Source organism: Pithys albifrons, chromosome 8, assembly GCF_047495875.1.
Source record: "Pithys albifrons albifrons isolate INPA30051 chromosome 8, PitAlb_v1, whole genome shotgun sequence".
Taxonomy (NCBI): Eukaryota; Metazoa; Chordata; class Aves; order Passeriformes; family Thamnophilidae; genus Pithys; species Pithys albifrons.
In genome coordinates, this window is record NC_092465.1 from 10,440,463 (window position 1) to 10,459,972 (window position 19,510).

Consider the following 19,510-nt stretch of genomic DNA (forward strand, 5'->3'; position numbering starts at 1 on the left):
TTATACACACACATTTGCAACACATTATTAGAGCTTGGAATATACAAGCAGTGCTAAGATGGGTTAGCTGCTCTGATCAGCTACTGCCCATTGGGCAGCCCAGGGTGGGGTTCCTGGTGGGTCCATTTTGGCACCCCAGTGCAGGCAGCTTTTGTGTTAAGCCTCAGTGCATTCCATACAGTCTGCAGATCCCAAAGCAAACCCTAAAGAGTTGGCAAACTATGGGCCTAATCACCCTAATTTGACTCTTGCCAGGCAGTTTACCTGGCAGGAGCAGCTTTACTTGGGTGTGCAAGTGTCCTGTCCACAGCATAGAAAATATCAACCCAGAAGACAGGAAGATGTCTTACAAACTGGATCACAAAGATGCATTTCTGAAAGTCAGTTCACTCACATTTGAGACTGGATTATGTTACCTTTAAGGTCAGAACTTGGGGAGAACCAAACCATTTTCTCCACCATTTCCCAATTCATTAAGTAGCCACTTTACAGGCAGGACTGAGTTATCTGCCCCATTCCCCAGCCTAGACCAGCTTCTCTGAGAGTGGGTACACTTTCCTCTGTGGGCTGCTGAAAGTAAAATAGCCCCAGGCCCTGCACAGCCTCCTCAGTAACTGTGCTCAGACATAGTTTAGTCCAGTATTTCATTTTAATCTTCTGAACAGATGCCCTAAAATCTCTCAAAGACTCCTCTGTGCTATGTCCTATTTGTAACTGCTGCCGCAAAATTCTCATGATACTTTTAAGATCTAGTCCTTGAACCTGGAAAGAAGCTTGAAATCATCTAGTAATACACTGATAAATACTGCAATGTAGAGAAAGCTATTAGCAAAAAAAAAAAAGGAATTAATACTTGGCAGAAACACTCAGGAAGATGTTCAAGAGCAACTGGTTGAATTTAATGTCCAGCTGCTTTACTGATGTTAGAATTGTAATACTTCTTTTAAATAGACTTTAAAAGATTTCAACTGCAAATCAATTCCACATCTAGAATGCCTTTAGAGAACAGTCTGGCCTGTGTGCTTTGCTGATGTCTTCCCCATATTGAGCTTTAAACACTTTAAATATTTAATCTGGTGTTTTGCCCCTTGGAAAACTTATTTTCCCCTTACTGTGGTGTAACCCTCTTCTCCCTCTGTGATTTGCATTTACCACCAAGTACAAGCACTTCCCCAATGGCAGCAAGCTGTTATAACTCAACCAGTGGGTGTCTTGTTCTCCACTGCTGTCTGGTGGTGGCTGCCAAGATGTGGTCAGCACAGCTTGGTACCAGCCAGCTCATACAGAATTGATAGAAAACTTCTTTTTCCTTTAGGAACTGCAACAGTTGTTCCTTCCTTACCGTGTGTGGAGCTGGATCCACTTAGATCATTAACTAAGATTTAAACTCTATACTTACTACCAACACTATAGTGTATATTGACTTATTTCAAGTTTATCAGGAGACATTCCCCCCACCTCCTTCTCCCCACTCCAGTCAGCCATCTCTTCAAATCTCAGTAGTTTCCTAGTTTAAAGTTTGGTTTAATTTTCAGATATATAGGGATTCTCCAGCTTGTTCCTCGCTCTGTAAGAGCTAACAATTAACATAATCTGGGAAGCACATACACCTTGTTAAGCAGAAATGGGAGAAAGCATTGCAACCTCTTCCTAGCAGCTGAGGTGGGCACACCTGTGAGTGCAGGGTTTGTTCATAATGAGAGATACATGAAGTACTGAGTTTAACTATAAATCCTGTAGTGCCCTACTCAGGGGACTCCTTAGCCCTCCATTACTTTCTTATTCCAAGGAAAGCGGCTCAAATCAGATGTTATTCCTCCTGCCACGTCCTGGCCCTGTGAGTGAGTCAAATGGGTTGGCTCACAATCAATTTTCAAGGCCCAGGTCAAAGATGTGTTATTTACTCCAGAGTAAGAAGGGGCAAAAGCAGTTTAACAGGCAATTCTTAAAAATTGCCCCTCTTGCCTTTTTGTCAAAGATGTTTGAGGATCAGAGTTTGAACGAGTTTCTTTTCTGCTGTCTGCAAAAGGAGAGCTGAAGGAAAAAGCTCTTGTGTGAGAGCATTACTCAGTAACTAAGATTGTCATAAATGAACGCTGTGACATGATGTGCAAACTGCGGATGCAGGAAGAAACTGACTTCAGAAACTTTTCCCATTTCAGATCATTTTGTGAATTTTGATCTTCATTTGTTATCAAAGAAATTATCAGGAGATGCATGAGTGTTGTTTTCATGGATGAAAAGGCTGATACCTGACAGCAGAATTACCTGCAGGTGATAAATAATTTATTACACTATTAGCCTTTGGCTACATTATGAATTTAATGACAATTTTTTTTCTCAAGTTTTTTTCCTTCCCTTCCTTCAAGCAAGCAATGACTGATGCTCAAGAGATGACCTTTTGTGTGATGTTCACCTGGGAAGGAAAAACAAAGTTGACTTATTGTTGTTACCTCTATGGCCAGCTGAAACTGCTCATGCTCTCGCTGGAGCTGCTCAGCTTCAGAGAGGGAGCTTGCGTTGACAAGGCTTGCATTCAGCATTGATTCCCCATTCCTGATCCAGCCAAGCACCTGTAAAGAAAGCATGTGCTTATGGAAAGGTTGCTTCAGGACTAAGGTTTATGCAGTCACCAATCAGAAAATGCTTCAGCCTGGCTGAACAACAATGTGCTTTGCTCAATGTGGTCTCCGGTTAAATCTGGGAGCAGAAAGAAATCCTAGGGCAAGGTCTTAATGACCTACGTTTTTACGGGGAAAAGATCTTACTGAAGAAGTTATTGCCTGAAGAATTAAACTTCCAATGTATCTACATGGATATTTGGACAGCAAAGGCCGCTCATTTCCAAGGTTTGATCACAAAAGTGAATGTTCCCCTCAAACACCCCAAACCAAAACCACAAAGCATAATGAGGGAGATCTGAATTTAAACAAAGATATCTCTCTCTTTTTCAAATTTCCTACTGAAATCATAGATGTTGCAACACCTTTCTGCTCCACTTGCCTGTATTTTTTTCACACTAAAATCAGGGCTAAGGAGTGAGGAGGGAGAAGACAGTTGGCTTCATCTAGCATGGTGTTAAGATGTAGTTGGAGTTGCCACCTGCATGCAGAGCTAGGAATAAATATCAGGTGCTGCATTTTGTATTTAATCAAGAGGCTTTACTTCAAAGATGTTCAGATTACTTGTAGACATGCAAGCCATTCTGTAATGACTGAAGAATCAAATCCTAAATATACATAATTAATCTATCAAGTTTTAACTCACTCATTTAAGCAGCACCATTTTCTGCCATTTTAAGATTGGGAAATTAGCACCCAAAACACACCTGCAAGTTCTTTTCTGTGTTGTCTCAAAGCTTATTTTATACCTGTGTAGGAGTAAAATTATTCCAGTAAAGCCAGAAACTTACTGAATCCAATTCATGGATGCACAGGAAATCCTGATTGCTCAATCACTGCCCTAAATATAGCTCATGATTTACAAAGTTCCAAAACTGACTTTGCTGCAGTATTCTACATAGTAATTTCCCTCTTGTACTATAATTTTCACCAAGTGATCCATCAAATTGCCTGAAAGAAATGGGAATTTTCTCTTGGTTTGTTTTTGTATCCCTACATCATGTATCACCCTAGTTATAGCCATTCAATTCCATGTAGGGTAGGAAAATGAGTTTTCCCTAGCAGAAAGGAAGAAGAGCCATCTACATGTGTAGCTGACCCTAATTTGTAGAAAATTACATTCGGCTCAATACAACAGGGTGGAAGATTTCATTTGTCAGCTTTCTCTCTTTCATCAGCAGGTGTAATTGTTCCTGTGGGAAGTGCAACAAAGATTTAAAGGAAAAGAAATTGAGTTACCATATGACAGTTACATTGGTTGGCATTTTCTATAATCCGTCAGACCAGAAACTACATGGTACCAAACACTGGAGTTAACCAAAGAATCACTGTATGTGGGAAAGACTTGAAGTGAGGACATCACAAAGCATGACATGCTTTTACATTTCATATACTACAAATACAGCCTGGCTTGGACCATTTAGAGTGGAGAAAAAACCAAGTATGTATGTTAAAATATAGCATTTTGTTCTTCTCAGCTTTCATTTGAACCAAAATGTCAAAAATTGCCTCAGATTTCGCACAAATATCTGAGTCTTTAAATAGTAAAAATGAGGAAAAAAATTAGTGAAAACATCAGTCTCAAAACAAAGTAATATGATTAGGACCACACAACTGATCTGCCGGGTTTCGCCTGGTGTTACCCATACATGTGCATTCCTCTTTACTACTGTCTTGGAGACATGCAAATATTCAGGGTAAAGCAGTTGAGGTCAGGCCCTGATGGGCTCCATCCTGTCAGCAATGCTGAGAGCACCAAACTCGGCCAAGGCTGCTGCTATCCCTGGGTGCTGCTTCCCTCTCCTTCCTCCAGAGTGTGGGTTCAGCCACTCACTGTGGGGCTTCTACAGTGCCCTTTCCAGGCCCAGGGAGCACCCAAGCACTAGCAAATTTTGCTTGGAAGAACTTACACAGTGACCCATTCTACTTCCAAAAGTCTAACACTTGAATGTCAGAACTCATTTGGGATTGCATCGCCAATTTTCATAGTAATGTCTTTCTCTTACTTGTGTGTGTTGCTTATATGCAGTAAAAAAATTCAGTTGCCAAAGCTTCTAAAGTCTAAGTGTAAAAAACCAGTCACCTGCAGAGACACTCACTGTTGTCCCTGCTTTGGAAGTAGAGAACAAACTGGTTAGAAAAGAGCACTTACACATTTGTATCTGGTTTACAGGACCTGCTCACAAACTGACTCCTACTCATAAAGTGCTTGATACCTTTTCATAAAAATATGTAGAGAAGTTCCTATTGCAGCACCAAGAGCCTTCCCCGATCACTTCCTGTGTTGAGAGTGTCACCATCACCTGGCAACGTGCAGGCAGGCTGAAGTAAAAGATGGCTTTAAACAGACATTTCCCATACATTACAGATTTTGTCAGCTTTGTAGAAGCAGTGATTAAATAATTCTGGAGTTAAATAAATCTCCAAAGACTCTCTTAAAAAGCCCAACTTTTTTTTTTTTTAATAACAGAGAAGCAGAAACACTTTTACAGCATCTTACATAACAAACACTTGACACTGGAGAACAGTTTCATTGCAAGGCATGGGTTGTTTAACAGGGTAACCACCACAGTTCTGAAACAACTCCCACCTTTGACTCCAATTTGCTTTAAAGAGGCTACACTTGGGTACACAGCTTCTCTGTAATTAAATAGTAGTACCAAATTCTTCTAAAACTCCTAATTTCTTCCCTGAAACTCTGCCACCTTCATTGAGCACAGAATCAGACCCTACTGGAAAAATAAAGATTGAGGCACTCCATGTGCAACCATCCTTAAGGAATGAGAGCTCTGGACCATGTAGTGCTTTTTGTCTACTGTTCAGTTTAGTCCAAACACCTTTTTCATGTTTCTAAAAATGACTTAAGGCCTTGCTATGGAGAACTGTCAAGTTATATAGGAAAAAGATATTTAAAAGATAAAACAATGTAAGTGAATCTTTACATCTCCACACCCTTTGCAGCTTCTTTGACAGGATTGTACCACCACAGACACAGTCATCAGCAAAGACAACCTCTGGAAATTTTAGCCATGTTCAAAACTGCCTCAGGTTTCCAGGAGCTATTTGATGCTAGATTAAAAAAAAACACCCAAATGTATTCAGTGTCTCTCAAATAACTACTTCCCATCATCCTTTGAGCATATACATATGGAAGCAAATCTAATGCCAAATAGCAAAAAGTAGATGGATAACAGGCACATCAAAAGGATTAAATACCCTTCCAAACAACCTGGAAAGCAAGTGTAGTGAGACACTGTGAAGATATTTTGGAGCAAATGAGGCCAAGTTCAACACTTCCCAAAAAAAAACCCTAAAGCCAAACCATACAAAGATAAAATAAGAGGACAGGGAAGCCAAACAGCTGCAGGCACAGCATTAGAGTTTCTTTTTTTTAATTGATCTCCACAAATCTGTTCTATTACTTTATGTAAGCAGTCCAAGCTCTGTAGTTTCTATCAGAAATGAGTGGGATCCAAATGAAGGAAATCATGCTTGGGCAGGACCTTCCTAACAACAGAGAGTTTGTGAATTACTGATCTTTACTGTTTCCACTCTAAAGCAGTTCACAGAACATCTCATTTGTAATTGTTCCGCTTTAATGGCCCCAAACTTCAGTTCATTGTCTTGGCATTCAAACCCCCGGTGCATATGATATAAAGCAGAAATCTCTGGTAAATGAAACTTAAATAGATAGAGACAGTTAAAAGACTTTTTATTTCCATGAGCAATTATAACAAAATGCAAACACATGTACATGCAGCAGCCTTGACCAGTTTTACCATGTCAGCAGAACTTAACACAGCTACAGTAGGTGTCCTGCAGCAACCACAACTCAACCCATTCACAAGAGCAATTTGATAATGAGATCATCCATTGTCTAAGATGCACTAAAATTGAAGTGAAGGAAACCTGGAACAGATTGGAGATGAACTACAAGCCAAAATCAATATATTTTCCAATTTCACTAAATGGTTGGGAATATGACTCACCACAGGAAAACAAACAGATACGACACAGAAATATTGAAACTTGTCTCTTTCTAAGGGAAACTGTAGCTGTGGTAATTTATAGGTGAACAAGCAAAGAAGCCCTTAGGACTCAGCTGAACAAATAAAATGTTTTTTTCACTGTTGGTTTGCAAAAGGTCACATAGTAATGAAGGCTCTGATGGTCCTAAGCTCCATTAAGGAAGCACTAATTCAAAGTAGCTGTTCCCTCACACTAAGTGCTCAGTGCTATAACCACTTCCTTTGGGCAGTTTGGGGGTTGTACAACAGTGAAGGCCCAGCAGACACTTGATAATAAGGTAGGTAACATCAGGTACCTGCAGCAAGTGCTGCACTGCCACTGTATGGCTCCAGGAGCAGCCACAGGGCTGAACCACTGCACTTCATCCTGGGCAAGTGGGCAACCTGCATCTTTACCATTTCTGCTACAGGTATAACCTCCTGTTTTCTGTCATAAAATGGCTCTACTTCATCATAAATATATCACACAAAACTCCAAGCTTAGCTAAGCTGTGTGTAAGAAACTTTGGGAACCTAGGGGAAAAAAAGGATACACTTCATAATCATATTAAGGTGATGATAATAAATATCACAGTGTCTCTTTTTTTTTATTTATTTTCCAGAACAAAGCCAAAGCACTTTACAGAGCTTTAGAACTTTGTGAGGAGTTCATCTTTAATCATCACAAATGCAAAATTACTAAAGTTTAAAAATAAAAAATTAGGAGAATTTTATGCTACTTTTAGGTAGGGTTGATGTGAATATTAGGGAAATATTCACATCAAAATAGACTTTGAAAGAAAATGTATGCACTGCTGTTGGTGATCCAGATTTTAGGTTGAGTGTTGTCTGAGAATGAAGGATTTTTTTCCAACAATGATGAAGCAACTCAATAAAGTATCCCTTGGTTATTGTGTCTTCAAAAGTGAATATTTATGATCATGTACTGAGGATTCAGTATACATTTATATACATGGCAAGAAAAATAAGCAAATCTTTTCAATGAATACCTTGCAATACTTGGATGCCCCTCCCACCCCCCACTCATTGTATAGGTACAATAGAAACCTCAATATTTCATGTGTCTGGAAAGATGTTCTTGGTTTTCCTAATAAAACCAAAACCATTCCACTGAAATCCAGACATAAACTGGAGTGTGAAGCCACCTATGGGTTAGGAAACAGGATGTGTAATGTTATCATCCTGTGCAGCAAAGGAAAACAAAGAAACATGAGGCATCCAAGCTAAATATTAGGGAAAACCAAGGAGGCAGAACACGACTGCCTACACTAGGATGAAATCTGAAAGAAAGGCAATGCAACAACACTGAGATGTCCAAACAAGTCCTAAAGACCACAGGCAGAATTCTTTAAATCACCAGAAGATGTTAAAGGTTCCCGCAGGTCAACAGATGTAGAGATATAAATGAAAAGGTGAAACTACTGTAATGTCATACTTGGACCACACAGCTCAGTTTTCTTTGCTTTGGGCCAATTCTTCACCTCAGTTTAAGCCTGGGTCCCAAATCAAAGCATTATATTCCCAGAACACTTGGAGTTTGAGGCAGTTCTCCAGATGAGAACTTATGTGGTCAGTCCTGCACAGGTTGCCCATTTTTATGAAGGCAAATATATGCACTGGGGGAACAGAGTCCCTCGTTAGGTTTGCAAAGGGCCATTCTGTAACATGTCAGCACATCAAATACTGTTAAAAGGGATTAAGATTGTCCATCTAAAGGTATGTCACTTGGCAAAAGCTGATTTAGCAGTTTGCATGTATGTAATGGCTGAAAACCACAGCTCCTTATGAGTGGTTAAAAACTCTCACCTGCTTGACTTCAGCCTGTAGGTGCCGGAGCTGTAGGCACTGCTCTAACCTCTTGTGAGTTTGGTCAGCATTAAGCTCCAGCTCATGCTGTTTCTCATGAAGGAATTCCAGCAGCTCTTGAACCTGTGTTGCAAGATCAATGTCTTTTTCACAGATCAGCTCAATACCTGTAACACGCAGACAGAGAGAGAGATCACTGCACTTACTTGAAATTTCAATTTTGCATAACTGTAAACTTCAAAACTTTTTGCCAGCTAACACATTGATTTGCAACTCTCTTAGTAATTCTTTCTCACTAAACTTTCTCACACATATTTGGCTTTCCCAGTTTCCTACTCTGCATCCCTGTGTTTTCATTCAAAGTAATGTTTCTCTGGTGATCCTGCTCATCTCATACATCAGCATCTGCCCAGTAGGACATGACATAGCCATAGTCATGCTCAGAAACTTACATGAACATCAAATTAATAAAAAGGACAGAAAAAAACTGCCTTTCTTGCAGTAGTTCATTAACTTATACTCTAGAAACATATGCTGAAAAAGGCTTAGAGGAGAAAAGAGATGAGGAAGAACACAGAAAAGTGAAATACTGGAAGTAAACTCTAGTCACCAGATCTACAGGAGTAGATCTGCTAAAAGTGCAGGGAACTCCCCAGTGCAAAATTTTTCTTCATCTGGGCACAGAGGATCATTAAAAATGAATTAGTTTAAGCCATCCTATAGTTAATTCAAAATTATTCCACAGACTGAATTATCCAATCCTCTTATACCAGGGAGAAAAGGTGCTTTAGTACCACATTCCCTTCTTCCATGGAATTGATAAACCCCTCAAAGACCTGGTCTGATTTCATAGCTGGCCCTGACTTGATAAGGAAATTGAAATAGGGACTTCTGGAGGTTCTTCCCACCTCCTGAATTTTCTTATGACACTACAAGCCCTGTGTGTAGTGGTTACAAGAAATACAATGCAGAGCTTCACATCATCCTTCTTGATTATACCCATGCAATAGCATTGCTGGGTGCATTACCAGTGCTCTTGGGAAAGTTTGGCCCGGAGGAAATATGATGTCATCCCATCTTACTGTAATCCCTGTGACCATAAATTAATAAAGACCCAACTCTTCCCTTATTGAGGTCTACTGGAATTTTGCCATTGGCCTCAATGCAGGAAGGATCAGGAATCTAATATAAAAATAATCTAATTGCAGTAATACTGTGAAAACACTGCATTTTCCTCTAAAGCCATTTGATTTCATGGAATAATACATTTTAAAAGAAATGTGTTAATTAGAAGCTGATAAAAAACCCCAAACTTGGACACACTTTAAAACCCATTTAGAAGATTGTCTTTACCTCCCTCTTTATGCTCCTCAGAGGCTCATAATTTTCATTCTCTCTCACAATGATAACTACAGAGGACTGTGCACAAAATAAATATGACCTTATTACTAACCCTACCCCCTTTCCCCTGGTTTCTGGTTTTATCAGAAAAAGCACATGGGAATGCAAATGATTGGCTTATTCCCTTTCCCAGCCAAAACAAAACAGTTCCTTCATTACCAAATAAAGTGGAATGGCCCCTGGCTTCCCATTTAAAACTGGAAATTTAATATATGTTTCTATTCTTGGGAGTGAAGTTCCTTCCAATTGCCAGACACCAGGCATTGTTGCTACAATTAGCCTGCATATGGTTCTGTATCCTCAGGACATGACGGCTTTTTGTATGCTTGACTTCACTACACCTACTGGATATTAAATGCGGTTTTCCTTCGTGCGCACTCAGCTGGTCTGATTGTGCTAACTCATCAGCAGCAGCCACTCAGCTGCCTGGGATGCTATCCAAGGGCAGCCTGCGCTCCCTGTGATGGATGACTTGCCCTTTCTTGCTTGTCATATGTCATGCAGTTTTATTCTATGGTGCCAGTGCATGTGGTGAGAACGTTTACTCTTCTCAAGTGTTGGTTTGGAAAATAGAAAGCCCTATTTCCTGAATAATTCCATACATATTATCTTCGCATTGTGTTCTGACAGCCAGAAAAGCACAGGAGACTTTCTGATAAACTGAACTCGGTTGCCATTTTCTTCTGATATCTCAAACCGTGCAGGAGATGTCAAGTGAATGATATTGAATTGAAAATGCTTTTTAAAAAAATACTGCAGAAAAGAGTGCTGAGCCACGCTAAGTGGCATCCCACAAAATATACATTAGTGACACCTGAACCATTCACAATGTGAGATACAACTCAGTCTATGGAAGAGGTATTGCTTTTTGACCTGTACAAAACTGTTTTGAAACTCCTTTGAACCCGCTTTAGGCTGAAATATTAAAAGCTTGTGATAATAGCATTTATGTTCCCCTCTTTGTAATATAAACTGTAGTTATAACTATAAAGGACATCACAAACAAATTGTTTCCACTTCCCTTTTAAGCAATGCAACACTGGGAGAGAAGGTGAACCATGTTAGATTGATGACCAGGAAATGAAAGGGCTTTGAATTTTCCCCATATCAGGGAGGGACTGAATAAACATCCCCAGCTTCAGCTTTACAGTATTTCAAGTTTGACTTAGACAAATTGCTTCTAAGATGTAAAAAAGGAGCTCTATAATCCATGAGCAACTCCCAGCTGTGGGGCTCATTACAACAATGATACTGACAATGCAAATGGACTTTAATAATCAAATAAATTTGTGCAATCAATTAACCAGCTATTAGAGTGTAACCACTTTTAATTCCCAGAATGAGAATGACTAAATTTCATATGCTAATAAATTATATGAGTGTGTGTTCACTGCAACTCAGGCCCAAGTGTTAAATCACTACTGTTATCCTGAACTTTCCATGGGAAATGGCTTTCTCAGAAATGTTTAAGCTGTCACTTTTGGAAACACCAGCACTCCAAATTAGGCACCCCAAAAAAATCAACATCCATTTTTGAGACTATTTACCCACATATTTAGCTTTGTTATCAGCAGTGGAGCTACAATCAAACTGGAATAATAGCAGACAGGTTCATTGAAATAAAAAGTGCTGGCTTATTCAAAAGTCCAGTCTTATTGACAATACTGTCAGATGTCAAAATCAAATATGTTTCCTTAAAGACACAGATTTTACTGAGATACGAAGACAACTTGCAAGTACTGAAAAACTTCAGAAAACACAACCTGGCTTCCAGATCTTACATATCCCCTAATAAAAGCGAACATTTCTTTGAAGAATAATAATTCTGGTGAAAACAGGCTAATTCAAAGCAGGCTCACTCATACTGGAATAGTGAAAGGAATCACAGGAACATAATCATGAGCTATATGGAGCTTTGGAAATACTGGACTTGCATAGATGTCTGATGTGCACAGATGTCTTCAATATCCACACAGAGTCTGATATGGTGCATCACAGAACCACTGGACTTAGTGCACCAGCATGAGAATGTTCACAGGGATTTCCAGACACTCCATAGCCTAATAAGAATCACTGCTCCAAGTCTGCATCAGACATGCAAAAACTGTGGGCAAATGTCTAAACCCTTTTTCTACCTCCACAAGACTTCCGAGCAAAAACGGCACCATGCATGGAAACACCTGGATGTGATTTTATCTGACAGACTTGAAAGCTGAAAGACCTCCAAGCCAAATGACAGAGTGATCAAAACTGAACCAGTTTCCTGTGTGACATGTTAAAAAGAATAAAGGTCAAAGAGATTTATATGGAAGGGAAGAAACTTGGTCAGTTAGGGGTGGTTGGTTAGGTAGAACGGCTCTGGAAAAATCACACTTTTTCTGGCTTTATCTTCTATGGCTACAGCTGAGTCTTAATTGTAGCAGTGGTGACAGTGTACAATAGGAAGCAGCACGAGCAGCTGATTTCCCAGAACCCCTGCATTTTGCAGCTCTGGCAGTTAAGAACATTCATCCCTTACCTTACGCGCTCAACAACTACGATAAAGGATTCACAAAGAGGGATTAAATTCAAACTACTTTTTTATGATGTACAACTGTCCTTTATTGAAGTCAGAAACAGAAGGCTCCCAAGTGCCATCTCCCCCTTATTCTGCCATTCTCCCAGCATTTAGCATTCCATGCATGGCAGACATGGCCATTATCTTTGATTAACTACAGTTACTCTACATCCCCACGAGGCTTCTGCTTCCTTGCCTTTGGGAGCACTAGATTTTTATTGGGTAGGCTTCATAGAAAGTGATCTCAGATAATCTTACAAAAACATTTTAAAAATCACTTCATTTAGTTGCTAATCTTTTGTCGACAATCCAAAAGAAGTTGTTCCTAACTTCTCAACAAACACAGTATTATTTTTTTTTATTTTCTAAAAAGCAGTCTCAGAGACTCCTGACTTAGTTCTGCTTTGGATCATATTTTTTACCTCCCATGGATTCCTACTCATATGATTCTTCCAGGATTAAAAACAAACAAAAACGCACAAGCATCTTAACCAATGTATTAGGACAAGTTTTCTGTCTCAGGAAGCAAGGAAGCTGAAGCACAGGGCCAGGTGTCGTGTGGGCAGATTTCAGAGAAGCTCTCACACGGTTCACACAAAGCATCGGATTGTCTTGTTCCCCACATACTCTTGTAGCAGTGCTTAAGCCTGTTGAGTGCAGCTTGCCAAATCAGGCTGAACACTGCCAGATTTTTTTAAAGGTAGGTGCCTAGGGGTAATATGTTTGCCAAAGAATAAAACCATTAAATCCTTTTTATTTCAGAAGTGCAAATTGAGAGGGAAAGAACAGGAATTGCTCTTGCTTTGCACTCTTTCCAGACACTTAAGAAGGTTAAAGCACTTCACAAGCAACAATCACTTCTGGGCTTTATGCAGTGATGAATCTGAATAATGATATTCCTTCTCCAAATGCAAAATTCAAGGATACAAAAATCCTGATTCATAGGATGTATTAGAAGAAGGATCCTACTGCTGAGGAGAGTAAAAGTATCAGACAGACTCCCTATCAAAATTAATCAAGTTTTTCATTTAAAAGCACATGCCAAAGGGCATTTTTTAAAATCAAATTTTTTACCTCTAGCTTTCAAGTGCACTCAGAAAAGTCCAGTATGGTTTATCATATTCCCTTTTTATACAAAATAATTCCAAGTAGAACCGTCTGGAAACAAGAGTTCCATTTCAAGACTGGTTTCAAGGCTTTCATATCCGGATTCTTTCCCAGAGGACTCTTGCACAACTAGTTTCTTTCTCCCCTCCCTCCTCTCGCTCTTGCCCTCAGGCATGTCTGCACCCTGAAATGTGGCACAGGTAAAAGGTACTCAAGTCTGCAGAGCAGGAAAGCAGCACACTTCGTCAGTCTGACTCTCAGTAAAGTCTAGTTGCAGGAAGGTCAACAAGCTTAGGAGCCCAGAACGAGTAGACTTAATCCAGACCTGAGTGCAAGGATCTGTAACTCATGAGTCTGCAGTGATTATTTCTGAGCTGGTGCAAGGACAAGGACCCACCACTGTAATGTGTCTTGCCCTCTCCTTTCCATCCAGTTTGGAGTCAATCACAAACTCCATTCTGCAGTTGTGAAAATTTCTGAATGAAGCTTGAAAGTCAGCTTCACTTCCTCAAGGAGTTTCAGTCTCAAAAAACCAGCAGATTTTAATATATAATCCTGAATGACAGAATTTCCCAAACTTGTGGAACAGTTCTACGTGTTAAGAAACAGGCATTGCTCATACTTATGTTAAAAGCTCATATATTTGATATGTATTGAGATATTTTCGCTTCATACACTTTTTGAGGGAGCTGTTTTTCTTTTCTTGTTTTTGTTTTGGGGTGGATTTTTATCCCCACATAAAACAGAGATCAAATTGCTCTGCTCACCTGAAGCCTGGACCTCCATGATGTACTGGTGTAAATCTTGCCCTTGCTGGATGACTTCAAAGGTCATGTTGTTCATGGCCAGCTTGCGCTCAGTGTGACGCTGCAGTCGCTGCTCGGCCAGAGTGAGGTCTTCGGTATTGAAATCATTCATTTGCCTCAGCAGATCTTCATTCCAGGCATCTAACTCTGCTGTAACCTTCATGGGCAGAAGACAGACACCTTATTCACTCAAGATCAATGAAATATCTTACTCTCAAACTGTGTTTGTGTCAGAAAGTACTTCACGTTTTGACTCTGACGCAGAAACCTTCAAATAAAGGCCTCAGTACACTCCAGATCCTGCCCACTTAATGGTCACACTTCTCATTTTTCTTAGGTGAGGACCCACAAAAAGATTATCAATCCAACAAGAATTCAGACACCTTCTTTTTCCTTTACACAATCCAATGGGCACTGGAAGAGAAGACCCACTACATTTGCATGGGTTGTAGAGAGAATATTTCTGAACGAATTCCAGTTAAAATTAAAAAAAATAATGCTTACAGAATTGCAAAACAACTTGTAACCACATAATCCCCAAATGGGCCAAATGTTTCTAAAAACATTTTGCAACACACTACATATCACAAATGTAATGCAGAATACAAACACCACAGTCAAGGGCTAGGAGAACCATGGTACCTGGCGGTAACCAGGACCTATGTAACCTGCCAGTAACTCATAGGAACGTGCAAAACCTTCTATTGCTTTCTCTGCTTCCTAATTGTGAAAAAGTCTGATGATTTTAGCAGTTCATTTATTGTACCTTCTGTGGTTTACATCTTAGTCCACAAGCAGCCATCTGGTATCAAAGTCTTTTTCCATTTTTGCCTGTAGAAATTTAAGCAAGATCCAGCAGCCACCCAAACATCACAGTCTCACTTCAACCTACATTCTGCTACTGCAGCCTCAAAAGAGGGAATATGGTAGTGACAATGAATGAGGGAGGGGGAAAAGGGAATTAAATCATGCACATAGAGTACTACTCTGCAGAATACAATTTTTGAAAGGATCTAAAATTATCGTAAATGACTCAATTTTGATTAATAGGTCAATCCCTCAGCTAGATTCAGGAGAGCTAAAACTAGGTATCTACATTCCCCCTTGTGCACATTATGATGCAGTGAAAAGATCTCTGTTTCTCACTAAAAGTGCTCTTCAGTGCTTGTATGCAGTGGGATGTTTAACTTCCTAAGTAGCCAAGACTCAAAAATTTCCATTCATTTTTCCTTTCCAGAAAACAGAATTATTTTTCAACACAGGCTTAGGAAGATAACCCGTGTGGACCAGTTCTCAGAATTTATCACATTAGAATGGACAGGAGTACAGTTTTGTACTAAAAGGTAAAAATGCAGGTTTTAGGTGCTTGCCTTTTTCTTTTTTTTTTTCTCTTTTTTTTTTTTGAGAGGGGATGAGAGAGAGAGAGAGAGAGAGAAGCAGAACAGCAGACTTAATCAAGAAACTGGAACCTCAACTGCAGGGTGAAAGGCAGAGCATGGATATCCTGAAGGGCTTCCATTTTTCTTGAGCTTGTTCCTTTGCCCATTCCACTCAATTACCTTTACATAATAGCTATCTCTGCACTGTCTTTGGCCCTCTTCCTGATTCCGGCAGCCTCAGATTCATTCACATATCACAGCTGGAGTCCCTGGACAGTGGAGACTTACTGGCAGATTGAACAGTTATGGACAAACATTCAAAGTAGATGCTAGGTAAGAGTTTTACTTGATACATTTACTCTTAGAGACAAATGCTCAGCTAACAGTAATCAGAACTGAGGTGATTTTGACTTCATTTCAAACTACAAACAACAGAATGAATTTAGAGGGAGCACAAGTTCCTACAGTCATGACAGTACCACAAACTTCAATGCAAAGCCCTTTCTGCTCTTTCTAATGGAAAAATCATGTGACATAAGTGAATCAGAAGAACTTTATTTGTCATGAGCTATTAAAAATATTGTCTGTTTGAATTCACTGCATTGATTGTTAGGCTGTAACACATAATTATTTGAAATTTTGCAAGGGTTCACAAAGTACTTCCCAATTCCCTGTGACATTCTTCCATGTGTGCACTCAAGATATCTAAAACCATTTATAAGTGACAGTAACAGAAAACAATAAAACAATCAAATAATGTGTTATGTTAGTTTGTTCTGAGAGTCAGAATTCTACAATTGTGAGTTGATGAACAATACAAAATCTCTCCATCCCATTTAGATCTATGGACATCAACTCCAGGAAAATGCAAATCTTTTGGAGGGCTGAACTGTCAGGGGAGTTGATGAGGAAGGAAGCAACAAAAGTTCCCACAAGTATGCTGAGATCCAGCACTTCCCAGGCAAGCCTCTCCACTGTGGTGCTGTTTCTCTCAGTAACTTATCCAGTTGGCTGTAGAAGGGACACTGATCAGTTCTTAACATTAAATCTGCAATCAGTACCATTTGAGCAAGGGGAGATGGCTGTTCCTGGCTGCACTAGTTTTTGCCCCTCAGGTCTGAGTGTCCAAGACATGTCTGCAGCACAGAAGCATCTACAAACTATCAGGAGAAGGACTGCTCCCAGGCAACCAGTGGTGCTTGTGCTTGTGATGGTAACCAGTTCCTACCAGGCCCCACATACAGAAAGAGCTGCATCTAAATATTTACATGTCCCTTGTGGGTAATGGAGCAAAAAGGGGGTTTGTTCCCTTATCCACATTCCTCAGATCAAATCTGTGGTTCCAAATAAAGAGGAGAGGATGCTACAGGCAGTGATGGCACAAGGCAATAAACGATGCAGGATGGAATGCCAGCCAGTGGTGCTCCATGTTACACTGTGAGGACTGAGAACAGAGGCTAAGCCTGCACCTGAGTGGCTCTGGACAGTTGGAAAGGTCCAGCAGGCTTGGTTATCCCAGTGCCAGCTCTGCCAGGACCAAGAGCACAGCCACTAGTGCAGAGTAGAAGGAAGGAAGGAGGGAAGTAGCCTTCGAGCAGGAGCTGATTGGAGGAGTGCTGATCATCCCATGTGCCAGCTTAGGGGAACAGAGTAAGGGATCAGGCACAGCAAGAGGTGGAACATCACCGATTTTACAGGCTGTGTGTGCACAGGAAGGCTCAGTACATTGCTCTGAGTAACAGACAAACAGATGGCTAGAAGGGAATCTAAAGCACCCTAAGGCAAGAAGCAATAGCAGAGCTGTGATAGCAACACAGGTTTCCTGAATACCAATCTGGTGCCCTATCCCAGAGACCATGCTGCTTTGCATATCTCATTCAGACATTTCCTTTTCTTTCTGTACAGCCAATGCCTCAAAATCCCAGTATTTTCTGTACTTCAAACTCAACCATTTGGAAATGGTCCCAGAGTCCAAATTTATTGGTTTGACTTGGGCATAGGGAAAATTATTTATTTTTGTCAGGAAAAAGCTGTAATTAGGCAGCTCTGTTAACTGCAGATGTATATTTTTCAGGTCTAAAAAAATGGATACTTTCACAGGTTGATCAGGCCTTGATATCTATGATATTGGAGCACATCAAACAAAAAATTGTTCTGTCTCCCAAGCTGTGGTTAAGACCTGACTGCACTAGGCCTGTGTCAGGAATTATCTCATAAATGAGGCTCACTTGGCCATGAACTTGTTTTACTCCCTTTTGACACAGAATGGCTGATTAGAGTTTCCTCTGATGATCTGCTAGATTTTTGGTGGGAAGAACTGACAACACTTCTTATGTTTACTCGCTTTACTTCCCAGCGTTTGTGATCTTAAATAGACCTCAGCAACCCCCATATGCCATGAGAGAAGAGAAGCCCTGCTATAATAGAAGTCCTGAGCTCTGCTCTCTTCTGCTGTGGCTTGAGAAAGAAATAGCACCAAAGCAGAAAGGCCATGAGAGCAGCAACAGAGCAGTGCACAGGTCTACACTAGCACAAGCAGCACTTATCCCCTGGCTCCCACACTGTTCCAAGGAAAGCTGCACACATGCCTCATTGTCACTCACACTTCATCTGACTCCTTGGAACGAGCCATGCTCCTTCTTTGCAGGTCATGTACTTCTTGGGGCCAAGAAATTGCTCCCTATTACTAAAGGAAGGTCAAATGACCCCAGAGCAGTAATGAGAAAGACATGACAAAGGTATTGATTGCAATGAGCCTAGAAAGCACAGTCCTCCTTTCTTCACCAGAAACAGATGCTCCTGCTGCTGTGATAATGGGAGGAGAAGCAATTTTGGTAGTGAACCCAATCTAGTGTTAAGTGAGATCCTTGAGATATCCTTATCAGAGAAATTGAGGAAGCACATGAGCAAACACTGGGTTTGTGTTAGCTCCACATGACTATCATAGACATACAGACTAGGTCAGGCAGGTCTGTTTTTCATGCAGACACAGCGACCACAGTCTAGACCACATACTCTTGAGGCAGGAATCCTCCTAAAGCAGCAACTTAATATATCCAAATTCCCACTGCTGGGATACTGCTGCATTTGCTGCTTCCTGGATTTATCATGTTCCAACATCAGCAGGAAAAATGACCAAATGGAGAGGGACATGCTCACCTTCAATCCTAAAGCAAAATGAGAGGCATAGAGAAGAGGTACGTAGGTAAAAAGCAGTAGCAGTAATAACAGGAGCAATCCAGGCATCTCATGCCTACATTGCAGCTTGCTTGTGAATTAGGTTAAAGAGCTGCCAGAGCTGCAGCAGCTGCTGTGTAGGCAACTGTACATCTCAAAAAATTTCTTAACTGAATCCTTAATTATGTATGTTTATTTCTGCTGCTGCTGCTGAGATTTTCTTCAAAATGGTGCTGCTGAGCCTTCATTGCTCCTTGCTTGGCCTTAATTCAGTGTTTCATACCTAAAGTCTTGTTTAATGCCAACCAGAAAATTTTGTTTGCCAATTGGATGAGGTGGAGAGGGGAAATGAGGAATCAAGTGATAGAAAATAAATGCTATATGGCAAATGAATCACATAGGAACTGATATTCCAACATACGGGCTGAGGAAGGGCATATGAGGAGGAGGGGAAGAAAGTTCTATCCTGGGAGCAGAAGCTATGAACACCAAGAGAGTGGGCTTGTGAGAGGGATCTAAAAAGGAGTAAAGATGCCTGGGAACAACAAGCAAACGTAGGAGGCAGGGTGCAAGTAGGAAGAGAAGCAAAGGCAAGAAGAGTGGGTAGAGCATGGAGATGAGGCAGGAC

The 19,510-nt window shown here is 40.5% G+C and overlaps 1 protein-coding gene across 4 annotated transcripts in view; it reads right to left on the reverse strand.

Moving 5' to 3' along the window:
• KALRN (kalirin RhoGEF kinase) overlaps positions 1-19,510 on the reverse strand; it is a 500,698-nt gene that overhangs the window by 163,884 nt on the left and 317,304 nt on the right. For all 4 annotated transcript variants that reach the window (XM_071561941.1, XM_071561942.1, XM_071561944.1 and 1 more), the window contains 3 exons: positions 14,288-14,483; positions 8,456-8,622; positions 2,454-2,573 (listed from right to left, as the gene is read on the reverse strand). In XM_071561941.1, coding sequence (XP_071418042.1) covers positions 2,454-2,573; positions 8,456-8,622; positions 14,288-14,483 — 483 coding nt within the window. The remainder of the gene's footprint in view (positions 1-2,453; positions 2,574-8,455; positions 8,623-14,287; positions 14,484-19,510) is intronic.